We start from the raw sequence: 15086 nt of genomic DNA on the forward strand, positions 1-15086 counted from the left end.
TTGCCGCGTCCAGTTGGAGCTATAAATCACACAGCCAATCACATTCGAATGTAACTAACTTGGGTGCGTTCGGTTTCACGCATGATATCATTTTATACTCGTCAGTCGCGTCACTCACGTCACTCGCGGCGATAATAACCACCAACTCGTACAGACGTTCGCCGAATACTCGCGGTCCGTCTCGAGCGACAGAGTACTCAGAAATAGCCTTGCTAACAAAGCAGACTCATGTCGCAGGCGATTCCGAGCGCCACCAAGTCACCTCTTAATGCGTAATCTACAGTGGGCAGAAAGGGTGAAATCACACGGTGTGGAAAAAGACTGCGGAATAGAGACTGCGTCATTGAAGCAACCAATCAGCGCTATTCCGAATAGCGCTGAATAGCGTTGATTGGTTGCTTCAATGACGCATTCTCTATTCCGCAGTCTTTTTCCACACTGTGTGATTTCACCCAAACAGTGGTGGATTAAGGTGTAAACGTAGAAACCGACCAATTACAGTTGAGTGTCCTCCTCACATTCGACTACGATTGGTCAATTTCTACACCTCCAACGCATTAAACCGTGCACGCATGCGCGCCGCATTTCGCTGCTACCTTTACGAACAGTCCGAATAATACATTTCAAACTAACCACTGTGGACCAGGGATTCCACCAATCTTCCCCTTCCTGAAGCGATCACCGTTAGGGCGCATTCACATCTTATAAAAAAAGCTGAAAGTAGAAAAGCAGCAGCTCATCAAAACTCGCGGTGGTAGTTGACAATTTCTGTTTTTTGTATTGTTTATTACAGCGCGAGTTCCGATTGGCTGCTGCTTTTCTGTCAAGATATGAACACGTCGTTAGTGACGTCGCCGCTGTATGCGCTGTACTAATATGGTCACAATAAATATATTAGAGGAAAGGCCCCCATTATGAGATACCGAGTTCATTTTGGATAAATACTAGAAATCTATGGGCAGAATTTTAAAAAATAATAGGTCATTTTGAAGGGAATTTAATAAGCTTTAAGATGACATTACCTAAAATTTAATTCAAATTCCATTTTTTTTAAATTAAGAAAATGTAAAAAGTGAGTAAATCGCAAAATCAAAAAATTGTGCTTCTAATATATGAGATGCCTCCAGAAATAGATAATAAAGTACATCAGCATTAACATTATAATTAAAAAATTTAATGTTTCTAAAACATAGCCAAACAAACATAGCCAGTGCGCGCGCAAAATGATCATACGATGCATTGTACCTAGGACTCGTCTTCAGGTAGTTGGAACCAAACATCGCAAAAACAGGCACTCGATGTTCATTCCGATTGTCCTTTTTATTATAGTACAATGACATTTATACTTTAGCATAGGTTATTTCATATTAGAGATACCCTGGGTATCTCATATTACGATTTCCACGCCTTACGATCATCAGATCTAACTTCTATAATTAAACAATTTAACATATCCCGTATTTTTCTATTAATACGATCTTACTCTATCACTACATGAAGAATTTATTACCAAGTATTCATTTATTAAATAATAAACAAGGTTTAAAGCACATCTCAACGAACTTGAAGACATCCAAATTCTAAAATCTTTTTTTTAAACAATCACAGGCATGATCTAATAATAAATTTTCCATTAAATAGTTTTCAATCCAAGAACAATAAATTCGTGGTGGGATCAATAGATAGCGTTTATTAGTTTTAGCGGAAACGCCGCTATCTCATATTAGGCGCCTATCTCATAATAGGGGTCTTTCCTCTATATATAGGGTTGTTAACGTTACCGTTTTTAAATAACGTGTTACAGTTACCGTTACTTGCGGTAAAAAATAATACGTTACTCGTTACTTGTTACCGATTGTAAAAAGAACGCGTCATCGTTACTTAAAAGGAACGAAAAAAACCGTTACTTTTTTCGTTAGTTTTCAAAAAATAATTATATTTATATAAATATAGCTACATAAAAAAATAAATCGTTTTTTAATTTATAGATTTGTTTTATTTTATATTTTATTATAGCTTTATTTTATTTTTTTATTTTATGAGTTCTTCATTTGGTTTTGATACTTTTGATACATATCAATTTACATTAGATAGAGTTTGGAACACTAACTTTCGGAATGCATCAACGCCGCCCTCCCCTCCTCATCTAACGTGAAATTTTTTTACATCTAATAACGAAAATTATGGTTAACGCTCTTATTTATACGCATTTATATAGATAACGCAGATAAAAAATTGTTTATTGTTGCGAACAGAAAATTGTAACGTCCCTTTTTACAACTTACAGAAAACGCATACCACGCAAAAAAAAACAGAAATAAAATTTGGAAATTAACTTTAGCTACACACACAGGCGTCTCAGAAACTCCAGTACAATTTGCTAAAACGAGATTGTTTTCGTGTTTTTAAACTTTTTTTTTCTTTGAATCTATATATCTCGAAGCTCCTTAATTCCATCGACTTTTACACATTATGAACTTGTTTCTTAATCAATTCTCCATCGATTGAAAAAAAAATTAATTGAAATATGTCCATTTTTACGGAAATTACGATAACAAATATGAATGGGGTCTCAGGGATCCGAGGGTGTATATAAAGGGCAGAAAAAAAAGAGCATGTATAACTAGGGTTAATTTAACTGATAAAATCGATTAAAATAAAATTTTTAAATATTGTACAGTCGGTGATCAATTCAAATTGAATCTAGACGTAAAAAAATCAAGTTCCTCTCTCTTTTGTTACTTGCTCTTTGCCTTCTTTGTTTCTGCATTATTGTTCTTAAATTCACTCTTTTCTCATATTTTTCTATTTTTTTATATTCTTAGATTAGATGGTTCATCCCAAAATGAACGCTTTAGGCTCGGTTCCACCAATGTAACTTGGTTTAACTTTTAATGTTCGTCTTTTCCTATTTTTAGATTTGTGTTTATTGTTCATCTTTTCGTATTTTTAGAATTATTCTTGATCCGACTACATGAATACCTCCTTAAAGTTAGAAAAAAATAAAGAATAAATTGAATCAAAATTAAATTTAATATTACATTCTTTTTTTGCTTCATACCTACTGAAATTTGAACTTGTAGTACCAGCTAAGGAAATACAGCCCACAACTTGAAATGAACATATAATTAACGAGACTAACGAAATCAGGAGCAATATAAAATTGGATAGGTACAATTAAAATTTATAACGTAAAGAGGAAGAGGGAAAACTTGCATAAAACGCCAGTGATCTTACTTGGACTATATATTCCAAAACATCCTCTCCAAAGAAAATTTTATTCAATACGTTATACGTATTTTGTTTGGGAATGTAGCCTTATTTATCCGTATTTATCTATCGTGAATAAACGTCGACGGTGCGTTTTTGCACGTTTCCTGCAACTAAGGACGGGTTCTCATGAAGCGACCAACAGCGTTGCCCGATCGTATGTACCGAATAAACGTACCGTTCGTTGTATCTTTCTGCGACGTGCAAGCATACGTTACAAACGGAAAATAGTTGATCCAGCCGATAGCTCTCGTTTACTTGACGTTCGACGATCCTCTCTTTTTATCTATTTCATTATTGATCGACAGAGTGGACCGGGTTTGACAATGAGACAGTTTTGAGGCGAGACTGATGGACATTACTTGTAAGAGGTGAGCGGCAGGATGTTACGTATTGTCACACGCCGAGGAGAGTTAAAAGCCGACGCAATCGCGATTTGTTTTGACCCCCTCCTCGGCGATTGACGTATCGCGGATACGTCCCGATGGGCACCTCTTTTCGGTGCCACATCTGTGTGTTCCCGTAGCCCGTTTCGAGACGCAAACGAGATCGGTCGTCACATTCCTTTCCTCGAGAATGGATCGCAGATTAATCGCGTTACTTATCCGGCACGGATCCACACCGTAGAAACAATACCTTTAATCAGATGTGAATAAGCAACTCGTGAATAAGCGTATTTCTCGTACAGAGTCGCGGAATCAACGTCGCGAATTGATTATCGTAATTGAGAAATGCATCGCGCATCAATCGAGATGCGGCTCGCAGAGCTGTACTTTTATGTATTTTAGAGTTAAATGTCGCATTGTAAAGACATGATTTTTCGAGATAGTAGAATGAACCAGTCGCCATGTAAATTTGCGTCGCGTACCGATACTCGTGATAATTACATGCGATTACCGACATGCAGGATTAGTCGAGTAAGGGATAACATTTGCCTGATGTTTGCTTTGTAGCAAAAAACGCATCCTTCAAATGGAGCGTGTTCTGAAAGCTGTACCGGCGGATTTAAGAGTAAAAATGGAGGCTCTTGTGCACGATTTGACTTTGGCACTGGAGGAGAGCAGCAACAGTGCAAATCTGAGACGCAGATGGGGCATTAGGAGGAGAGCCCGCTCCACGGGGAATATTCGTAAGTGTAAGGGATAATCAATTCGATGTAACATCAGGCCTGTTCTTTTCAGATGAGCTTCATGACTGTGATCCGATTCGCTCTCACAATCTTCGCAGCATCGTTTGTCCTTAGGTCTCTTTGTTATTCCTGTACTAAATTGCACTGGATTAGCGCTTATTCTACAGTAAACCCGTTTCTACTAATGTAGTTTAATTTTAATCTCGGTTCAATTAACTCATTTCTGATTCTAAGAATTATGGCTGGTATTCATGCTCGCTTCTTATATTTAAGATTCTTAAGTACAATCTTAAGATGACATGTACTAATCAGAGGGCAACATTCATAGTTCGTTCTTATTTTAAGTGCTAATATGCGAACACAGCCTTCTGATTGGTTTAACATCTTAAGACTATACTTAAGACAGTCTTAAAAATAAGTATCGACCATGAATATCAGCCAGAGAGCCATATGATTAGCATTTTAAGACATTATTTAATCCTTAGATACTTAAGCGGGGTAACTTGAGTCCACCATATGATTATTTTGCTTTAATTTTTGTTCCAATGAAGTTAGCAATATATAATAATAGCAATAAAAAGTTTTCAGTATTATTTTTTGAACTGTCTAACATTTTAGAAACACTTACGACGATAAATTTCAAAGAAAACTCTGAAGGATCTAAATTAACTCAGTTCATTACACATATTTCATTAACTTAGGTATCTAAAGGTTAAATCAAGATTAAAGTTAATCTACATTGGTAGAAATAGACATAAGAATATAAAAAGTAAAGAGGTATAGTGAGAAAAGTTAAATTTGAGGACAATATAATGCAAAAATAAAGAATGGCAAAGAACTTTTTTACTTTCATCAAACATATATCTATTTCACTTTAAGTTCCAAAAGTATACTAGTTCAGCTATAGAAAACAGACTTCTAGTTTAATTTTTGTTAAACAACAAGGATTAATTTATTGCAAGAGCATCATGAGCATAGATCGAATTGTAGTTCTTGCATGGTTCATTCGTATTGTGTGTGTGTGTTTGTGTGTGGAGGGAAAAAAGGAAAAAATGAATCTTGATGATTCATCTAAAAAGAACAGGTCTATTAAAAACTTTAAATTAAACATTCCATTAAATTAAAAATAATAGAGAATATATCTCAAGCATTCTAATTGCACCTACGCAACGATTAATTGCAATTTACTTCTGCATGATGCACAGTCAGGATTATTATCAAGATTATCTTTGTAGAAATGAATCTTTACAGCATGAAAAAGTTAAATATTAATCGCATTTAATTATCAAGAATTAAAATAACGTATTGAATTATCAAGTAATATTGAATAATTAATGTATTATATAATATTTTTGCAGCGGCATTAAGCATGAACAAACATTCGGACGACAGCTCATCTTCCATTTGCGAAATTCGCATTCCAAAAACTGCCAATGTTTCGAAATATCAGTCCGATAGTGACGATCCTAATCAGACCAAACGTTTCGCACATTTTCCAAACTTAAATAACGTCAGTAATATCGAGAGCGATTCAGTAAATGAAAATTTTGTGCCAAGAGCAAACACCAGACGCAAGAGAAAGTTTAAAAGAATGGCAATTGATTCCGATTCTAATGCGTCCACTTCTCAAGCAGTGGCAATTATGTCGACTTCAACATTCGGTGGAAAAAAACGTATCTTTCGAAGCGATTGTAAAAATAGATATAGTGCTATATGGTAAGGAAATAAAGTTCAATTATTTGTTTTCTATTCGCAATAAGAAACAATGTACAGATTGCTTAAGTTTTGCATTCCAGGTGCGGAAAACGTAAAAGATCGTGTAGGAATAGATTGTGAAATGAGAGTAGCTAAACCAACCAAAAATGCAAAACCGAAAAATCGAGATAAAATGCAAGGCGAGGATACGGTGGATTGTTCTCGTATATCTAGTTCCAGCATTTCGTCCAGTGATTCGGAGGCAGGTCTTATTACAAACGATGAAGATAGAGAAGGTACGGCAAACTTGAAAGCGGTACTGAGGCCCGGTTCCATCAGTATGAGATTAACTTTAATTTTGGTTTAAGGGGATTCTAAGTCTGCAAACACAATAAAGTAGTAAGCTATAGTCGAATGTGAGAAAAATAATCGACTACGATTGATCAATTTCTTAAGGCTTACTGCTCTATTGTGTTTGCGGACTAAACCAACAGGAACTACCGACAATTGCAAATTGCTAATTTCTTCGAATTGGCTTTATAGATCACCAAATCCTTTTACACAATAAAAGTACGCACAAAAAAAAAACACCGGCCACATTAAATTTGACGAGAAAATTGAAGAAAAAATTAAAAATTCACTTTATTTCAGCTCTTGCAGCTGTCACCACAGGTTATAATTCTCTTAATGCGGAAATTCTATAGATCGTACGTACCAAATGATACCTTCCTCGGAAGTGTATGACAAACAATCCTGAGCTTGCGAAATTGTGATCGAAGGCCTAACAAAAAAATTTTCCAAAATTAAAATCGTCTTTTTTATATAACAATTACTTTTTTCCTCTTTTACAGATTCTCTCTCTCTCTCTCTCTCTCTCTCTCTCTCACTCTCTCTCTCTCTCTCTCTCTCTCTCTCTCTCTCTCTCTCTCTCTCTCTCGAAAATCTTTTTCCAAGATTAAAGTATACGCATTAATATGTGTCTGTGAGGTGGAGTTTACTCCGAGAACGACAAAAAAATTTCGAAATTGAGATCTTAAGAAAATTTTTTGTCGTTTTCAGCATGAACTCCTCCTCACAAACACATATTAATGCGTATACTTTAATCCTGGAAAAGGATTTTCGAATCTATAAAAGAGGTAAAAGTAATTGTTAAACAAAAATTATGATTAGCCGGTAATACAAACGGCTTTAGGATTCCCTTAACTTACTTTTTATCTTTTTCTAATTCTAAAAATTAAAAAAGAAGAAAGAGTTTATATTCTGGAAATGGGCTTGAATATATAAAATAATTACGCAGTGTATATTACAAATTATATATCTATAAATTATTGTAGGAGACGACGAACAGTCGGATTGGATCGGAGAGTCGAGTTGGCGAGACGACGGAGAGAGCACTAGCGACGACAAAGCTACGTCGGATTCGACCTTCCAAATGATATTGCATGGCGAACATTCCGTTGCAGAGGCCAAGAAAAATTATAAACAGAGAATACAACGCATTCGTGAAGGCCTCAGCGGTAGAGAGATCCGTGCTGGGCGACGTCATGTTGACAACAAGCCTGGTTATTCCATTATAACATCAGCCAACGAGAAAGTCTCTCGATTCCTGCAAGATCCCACACAGAGCGAGCTAAAACTCCATCCTATGCGACAACCTGAGCGAGAGAAGCTACGTCGACTCGCCAATTTGTATAGTTTAAGTATGAAGGGCGATCAAGGCTGCCCAATACTGTATAAAACGCGACATACCACACAGGCTGTGTGCGTAGATCAAGTATCATTGAACAGATTCTCAGACTACAAGAGATTGCGTAAAACACCGCCGAATTCACCGAATTCAGACTCTACGATGCAAACCGAGGAGCCTCAGATTTCCAGCACGAGCTTCAGTCCACAAATTCTAAATCAAACGCAAAGCAATATTGGCTCTATACAAGCAAATGTACAAACGTTTTCTTCATTTGAATGGGAAAGCGAAAGTATGGACATTGAAGTACAAGGAAAGCCAAAGTTTCCTGATTTTGGACATTCCAAATCTAGTTAAATATATACATATAAATACATATTCATTGTTATTGTTTCTTCTAAAAGATATGTATATGACGTGTACACGGCGTGTATATGGCCTGTATGTAAGTTTTCTGTACAAACTCTTTATTTTACTAGAATTGGAAATGTTAATATTCGTAATAATCGTATGACGCGAAGAGATTCTACAAGAACTGTAATATAAATAAGTATTTCACTGTTTTTAATTAATAAATTTATAATTATTCATATATTATCGTAATTTACTATTGTAAAAATTGTAATATTTATGCAATTGTTAAAACTGGGACAAATTATAGTATATGTAAGACTAATGGTTCAGAATTAAATTCACTTCCATATTCATATTTAAAAAAACAAGTTTACTTATCTTTTAACATGTACATTAACTCCATCGCTTTCATAATTTAATGTTTACTATTTTATATTACAATATATAGTAAATAATCATTTACTGTACAATGTCTTTTAATTTGAAAATAAAATATTTTGATCTTGAACAAGTATCTATTAAATATTGAATAGATCAGACTATATCGTACAGAAAGGTATTTAAGAAACTTACAAATGTTTGTTCTAATTTTATAATATTACAGTACGATGATTCAGATAGATGTTCATGACAAGATCATTTTTCTTACATTTTTTTCTAGTTAAGTCAATTTATCTGACCTTGTCTTTTAGCTGCCAGAATATTTTCATTGGCAGTTATTTGAAACTCTTGAAAACGTTGCGATATCCTCTGATTCATTTTCAGGTATTTTTCCATGCAGTTAAGGGCGCATTTCTCTTCTTTGGCTCTGATCTCTCGCGTAGTGAAATCAGATATGCAGTCGATAAAGCAAATTTCAGAGAGCTTATTATATGAAGTTAAGAAGTCTCGAAACTGTAGAACATAAATAATATTCAAATTACACTATACATGTAATAGTTTGTTGTCTCATTAAAGATGCATATACATATAGGGTGTCTCTAAATTCCCGCATATTAGAGTATATTTATCGGGCGCAATTTTGTTAAAGAAAAAAGTTGTTTGTTTTAGCATAAAGTATCACGTCTTGTACTCCGTATGCGGGAATTTAGAGACACCCTGTATATACAATTCCCATTACTAGTATATTTTTAGTCCGCTTATGAGAAGGAGCAAAACTATTGTTCAAGAATTTATACTAGAGATACATACAGATTTAATCTGATCGGCATCCACGTCAGTCGGAACTTGCATCGCCATTGTTAAAGCTTAATATTTATGCAAAATATCTTTGTTAGCTTCTGCTTCTTTGCGTTTCCATAAATATCGCATCTAATTGCAATTGCACCAGACTTCGACGGGCGCTTTCGAGGTTAGGACAAACACGTGCGCACGATATATGTATACAGTCACGATGTAGGTATTTTATGAACGCCGATAATATAACAGTGACGGAAATGAATATAAAAGTAGCCTTTTTTAATTCCCGTGTACTCTCTACTGTCGTCTAAGCTGATTTTATTCTTCAGTGCTTTTATTGCAAAACAAAACAAGTCTTTTTTTTTTCTTATATATTCAATTGTTCCTATTGGCGCGTTCTTAAACTATTCCCATTCGAAGATTTCGATTCTTACAGTTGGCAACCATAAAAGTCTGTGTTAACAAACGCGACCGTTTGAATGAAATTTTAAACCGTCGTTAGAATGATTGTCCTGGTAAATGCAGCGCGATTTCCTCGACATTATTCGTCCAGATATCGCTCTCCAATTCGACATTTTTAAACGCGTATATTGGTAGTCGTAAACGCTGACGTTCCGTCACTTTCAAGCGCCTTATCGATCGGATCAGCTATTCGGATTCAGCGAAAGAGAAGGGGAGAGAAGCGAAAACGGTCGGGAAACTCACTCGCGCGCGAGTTTCGGTCTTCGGATTCAGCTGCTGCCGAGCCGCAGCTGCATTTAAAAGGTAAGTTCGCGGAGAAATTTTTTGGCGGGAGTCGAACGCGCGGTGAAAGTCCAACGACCACCAGGTTAATCGAACGATCGTCCTTTCTTTAATCGCCCTTTCTGAACAAAATCGGCGGATGTCCCCACAGCAGGAAACGATCGAGCGGCAGATGTGCCGTACCGATGTCGGATCGAGGCGCGAAAAAGGTCCGTGTCGTTGCCTATCGCCGTCATATTGGCTGCGTTTGGCAGAAACAGCAGCTTTGCAACTGTTGTAAGATTTATTTAATATGATTGGTTTATGATAGGCCCGACTTTTGTACCAACGTTATTTTGACTTTAAGCGAGGCTTAAAACTCTCACTTTCTCTCTTTAAAACTGAGAGAGAGGGAAAGATAAAGAGAGTTTTAAGCCTCGCTTAAAGTCAAATAATATTGATGCAGTCGGGCTTTATATATTTAATTCCAGTGAGGAATTAAGGACAAGAAGCAATTATATTGAAGGATCTTGTAACAGTTGCAAAGCTGCTTTTTTGCTGAATGCAGTTATTACTTTTGAATGACGAGCAACATGATATTGTTATCGAGCTATATTGGGCTTGTTCTTTTTTTAGTTGAACTTTTTGCACGGTTTATCTTTTTTTTTTCTTTTCACTTGAAGAGAAAAGGAGAAAAAATGAACTGTGCAAGAAGTTTAGCTATAAAAAAAAACAGACCTATATTGTGATTCGTCTTGACATTTCACTTTCATCGATAAATGCGCGCATTTAACATATAATTTACATATTATCAGGAAAAGTAATTTTGCACTAATCATGAAGAGATGCTGCTTTCTCAAAAGAAATCGTTTTTATTTACAATTTCCTACGTGATATATTTAATAAATTTTGCATACGCAATTTAAATTTATGTTACATGGTGTGTCAATTATAAATATAATAAATACATAAGTAGATCTAATTTATAAATGGGAAGATAATAAATAAAATTTGTGCTGAATTTTGATACGATTATAGAACCATAGATGGATCGTCTAGAGTAGATTTTACGGACGAGCTTTTAGTTCGAACCTTCTTGTCGTGACCCTTACTTTAAACTTTAAACCCGAAGTTCACGCCAATGACGGAAATCGAGCGTCAATCGAGAGTTAGCGGGGTTTTGCCGCTCAATTCAGTTGAGTTTCCGTAGCGTCCGTTCCGCACGAGCATCTCCGTAACATTTTGTCTTCATCACGGTCTTATATAAGTTTGTGGTCTTCGTTACGGTAGCGCGAGCCGGAGACAGCTGACAGCCAAGAGTTTCTCAACGAACTTTTAAAACGCGCTGTACTTACGTATACGTACGACGTACATAGTCGACAAACTTTAGAACGCGCGCACGTTAAATCGCCAGTTCATCCGTCGCGTTTTTCGCGAAATCCCACGCGACGGTAGAGATTAACAATAAATACAGTTTGTTTTGTTTTCGAATGTCGATGGAGAGGGATGATGTATCGCGCGATTGTTTAGCGAGCTAATTCGTGGCCGCAACGTCCCGCCATAGATTTATAACCTTCGTTCCGAACACGTCGCCACTTTATCGCTGACATGATTGTAAGTTATAGCGATTCACGCCGATTTGCATTTAATTTCTTCTTTTTCCGATATATCTTTCGTTAAAGAGATACATACAACGAATGTCACATGTTGAGAAATTCAAAAGCGTATGGTAAGCAATAATATTAATTTTAATAAGGTCTCTATGGAAAAAATGCTAGTTTGTTAAAATTTAATTCTGGCATTATAGCAGAGGGGATTTTATCATCAGAAAATAATCTGTAAAGTTCTTTTTTTACTCGATAAATTAGTATTAAATTAAATATATCGTTTTTTAACGCTGTTAATTAATTTTATCGTTTGCAACAAATTATAGTAGCAATTTATATATGATTATACACTAATTTATTTCATGTTGTAATTGATGTTTGATGACTCTGTTGAATATCTTTCAGGGAGCTAAATATCGCGATCGTGGAAGAGATGCCGTCAACATGTCCTCGAGAAACATTTCTTCCGAGCGTCGCTCGAAGTCCATACTCGACGGAAAAAAGCCCGTATCCACAGGAACGTTGCCGCAAAAGACGCCATCTTCGAAGGATGAGGACACTGTAAAAAGTGGCGCGACAAAGTCGCGAGGTTCCCGCGGACGGCGGTTTCTTTCGCGGAGGGAAAATAAAATGTTGTTCGACGACGTGAAACACAAGGTTCGCTTGTCCGACGAGACCAGCGTCGCCAGCGCGGGTAACAATGATCCGATTTACATTTTACGGAAAGAGATACACGACTGGAGAGTATCCGGGCAATTAACGGACAGATTTGAGCGCGATTGTCGTCTTACCGAAGACGAAACGGAGAAGAGTTCTGTTCAAGGTAAAATAATAATATATATTATTATATTTAACCTTTACTCACATGGTTTTTTTAACGCTATTATTCATGTGTTTCTGACACCCCATATGAGTAATAACGTTTAAAAAAATATATCTCTATTTTCATTGTTTGTCTTTGATAATTTATGAGAAACAAAAATTGATAATATTCCATATATTCTCTAGATAAAGATAAATGCATTTTTTTAATTGACGAATAATTTGTGCTAAATAATATGTATAAATAGTATACATTAATTTACTGAATTTATAAGATGGGGATGTCAATCGGAATCTGATTATTTCAACTAGAATTATAATAAATTCAATCAGAAAATTCTGATTTATCCATTTTCAATCAGAACTCCAATTAATTCCAATCAGATTTTTTTCAGTATACGTGTTTCAATAACGTGTTGAAACAAATAATTATTATAATCTATATAGTATTTTTTAATTAATAAATGTTTTCGAGCCATTTGGTTCTAAAGTAAATGTAAAATTATAAAACACATATAAATAAAAATGAAATTATTATTGAGAGTTTTTCTCATCAAGGATTCCAAGGTTTATCTTACATTAATTTTAAGAAAAACCGCGTTTAATAATAAATTTTTATAATTTTTTTTTTTTTTCAGAAAACTGTGAAACAGTCATCAAGGATTTAGATCCAGATCCAGATGTTCTTCACGAACTACCGAGTTCTACTGCCATTGATCATTCAACGCGGCGAACGTGAGTACATTTAACTTTCTTATCGGGAATATGCGATTTTTGTATTTATTAAAATTTTATATTTGCTTGCGCAAAAACACGTGTGTGTTTCGTGGAAATGAATTATTATCCTGGACTATGTGTTGAAATAATCATACGCGTTTATTTATGATTCGAACAATTATACTTTGTAATACATCGCGAGAAGTAACAGGAAATGACAATCGCAGAATTTGCTCGATTGAGTAATAAAATCATTTCTTTTTTTAGACACGATCAGGTTTTATTTCGACAAATGTCCACGTATGATATCCGATTATCGACGACGCGTAATTCAATCGATCAATTACATCCTGTATTCATTTTTCTCCGCGGCGATAGTTGCACAAACGATTTTTTCCGTCGATTGTCAGAACCGCGTGTCCGGTCCGCTCGCTCGCGTAGCGCGAGAGTTATCACGATGCGAGTTATTTTCTCACCATGACTTACAACAAGTCCCGGTTTTTGTCCGGTGCGGTTCACCGGCGCGTTGTTATCCGCCAGTGATTTCTTGTCAGTATCCTAGGTAGAGCAATGGCTCGAAAAATGAGGTAAGTGAGTAATAACATTTTCGCTTGCAGTGTGATGCATGCGACACGTATCGTTTTCGTGACTATATTTTCATATATGCACATTTTTTATAAACACGTCGAATCTGGCATCGATCAAGCCAAATTGAACTGATCAAAAAATAGAGAGGAAGAGAGAGAGAGAGAGCGTGCATTTATTAAAAAGTCCTAGATTGATATTCCCTCAAGCGCACATAAAAGTATATATTGAATGGTATTCATAGTCGGATTTTATATTTAGAATTGTCTTAAGCGAGAAAACTCATGCAAATAGCTAAAAATTCATCAATTTTCAGGAATTTATTGTGAAGAATGTATTGAATCAATCTTTTTGAAACTTTTAGTATATTTTATTACGTAATTATAGATTTGAAAAAAATGTTTATTTTTATATATATGTATTTAAATGTTATGAGAATGTATATGTCCACCATTAAAAAAAAAGTGCTTCGCGCCGTGGAGTGTAAGGATTGCTGTCCTTATGTGAAATCAAAAATTCAAAATGAAAACGTTAGTTAATGAATATACGCTCAATATGAACTTATTTTTAAGTAAAAAAGGCAAAAATGAAAAAATAGTGATATTCCAAAAAAAAGATGCGTTTTAAGACAAATAATACTAAAAAAAATAATTGTTTATTTCAAAAACATTTATATAAAAATAGGTTCATGCTGTGAAGAAGATGTTACAGAATATGTGTACGCAAGGAGAAGTTCGTTATTTAAAAATTATTTGCGCTACATTCCGCACCGCTCGAAAATTGTCGTTTCGAGAAAAACGCGTTTAAATTTTTCGATATAGAAAAATAACATTTTTGGAAACTTACAGCTGTTTTATGCTAATCTGCAATGCCAGGTCCGTACATCAATCCTTCTTCTTTCTCAAAATGGAATAATAAAGCCGCTTGTATTGCTCTTTTTGACCAATTAAGAACTGACAGGAAGGGTGACGCGTGTTTATATCTGCGAGTATCACTCGGCGCAGCGCGCCGCCGCCACTAATAGCTGTATAGCTACCTTAAATTTTCGAATTCAGTTCTACGGCTTTGACATTTTGTTCTATATGTTACATACTATTGATTTATGAAAAAAAATTTTGATTTTTTCAACCTTCTACATGAGTTTCCCCCCTTACAGTCTTAAGATATGAATCGATTAGAGAGTCATATTAGCGCTTTAAGACATTACTTAAGACGATCTTAAAAAAGAATGGACTATGAATACCGCCCTTTATAACACTTGGCTCTTAATTTTTATTAGAAAATCTGCTAAAATCTACACACACAACACAGTTAAAGA

At 35.3% G+C, this 15086-nt stretch overlaps 3 protein-coding genes across 3 annotated transcripts; 2 read left to right on the forward strand and 1 right to left on the reverse strand.

The window, feature by feature from the left end:
• The first annotated feature begins 3472 nt into the window (after positions 1 to 3472).
• LOC108728381 (G patch domain-containing protein 2-like) lies at positions 3473 to 8180 on the forward strand. Its single transcript, XM_018456905.1, is given in 6 exon segments — positions 3473 to 3641; positions 4224 to 4399; positions 5758 to 6115; positions 6196 to 6222; positions 6224 to 6390; positions 7429 to 8180. Coding segments are annotated over 6 exon segments (1458 nt in total). The 5' UTR covers positions 3473 to 3621; the 3' UTR covers positions 8139 to 8180.
• A 541-nt stretch (positions 8181 to 8721) lies between these two features.
• Tim9a (translocase of inner membrane 9) lies at positions 8722 to 9675 on the reverse strand. Its single transcript, XM_018456907.1, has 2 exons — positions 9327 to 9675; positions 8722 to 9029 (listed from the first exon to the last, which is right to left on the reverse strand). The coding sequence occupies exons 1-2, from the start codon at positions 9372 to 9374 to the stop codon at positions 8802 to 8804; spliced, it is 276 nt and encodes a 91-aa protein (XP_018312409.1). The 5' UTR covers positions 9375 to 9675; the 3' UTR covers positions 8722 to 8801.
• Positions 9676 to 11585: 1910 nt separating this feature from the next.
• Positions 11586 to 13201, forward strand: LOC108728314 (uncharacterized; the record flags this gene model as incomplete). Its single annotated transcript, XM_018456804.1, has 3 exons — positions 11586 to 11651; positions 12050 to 12467; positions 13105 to 13201. Coding segments are annotated over exons 1-3 (521 nt in total), but the record flags the coding sequence as incomplete, so codon positions are not given.
• Positions 13202 to 15086: the final 1885 nt, after the last annotated feature.

Source organism: Mycetomoellerius zeteki, unplaced genomic scaffold (genome assembly GCF_001594055.1).
Source record: "Mycetomoellerius zeteki isolate Tzet28-1 unplaced genomic scaffold, Tzet1.0 scaffold61, whole genome shotgun sequence".
Lineage (NCBI taxonomy): Eukaryota > Metazoa > Arthropoda > Insecta > Hymenoptera > Formicidae > Mycetomoellerius > Mycetomoellerius zeteki.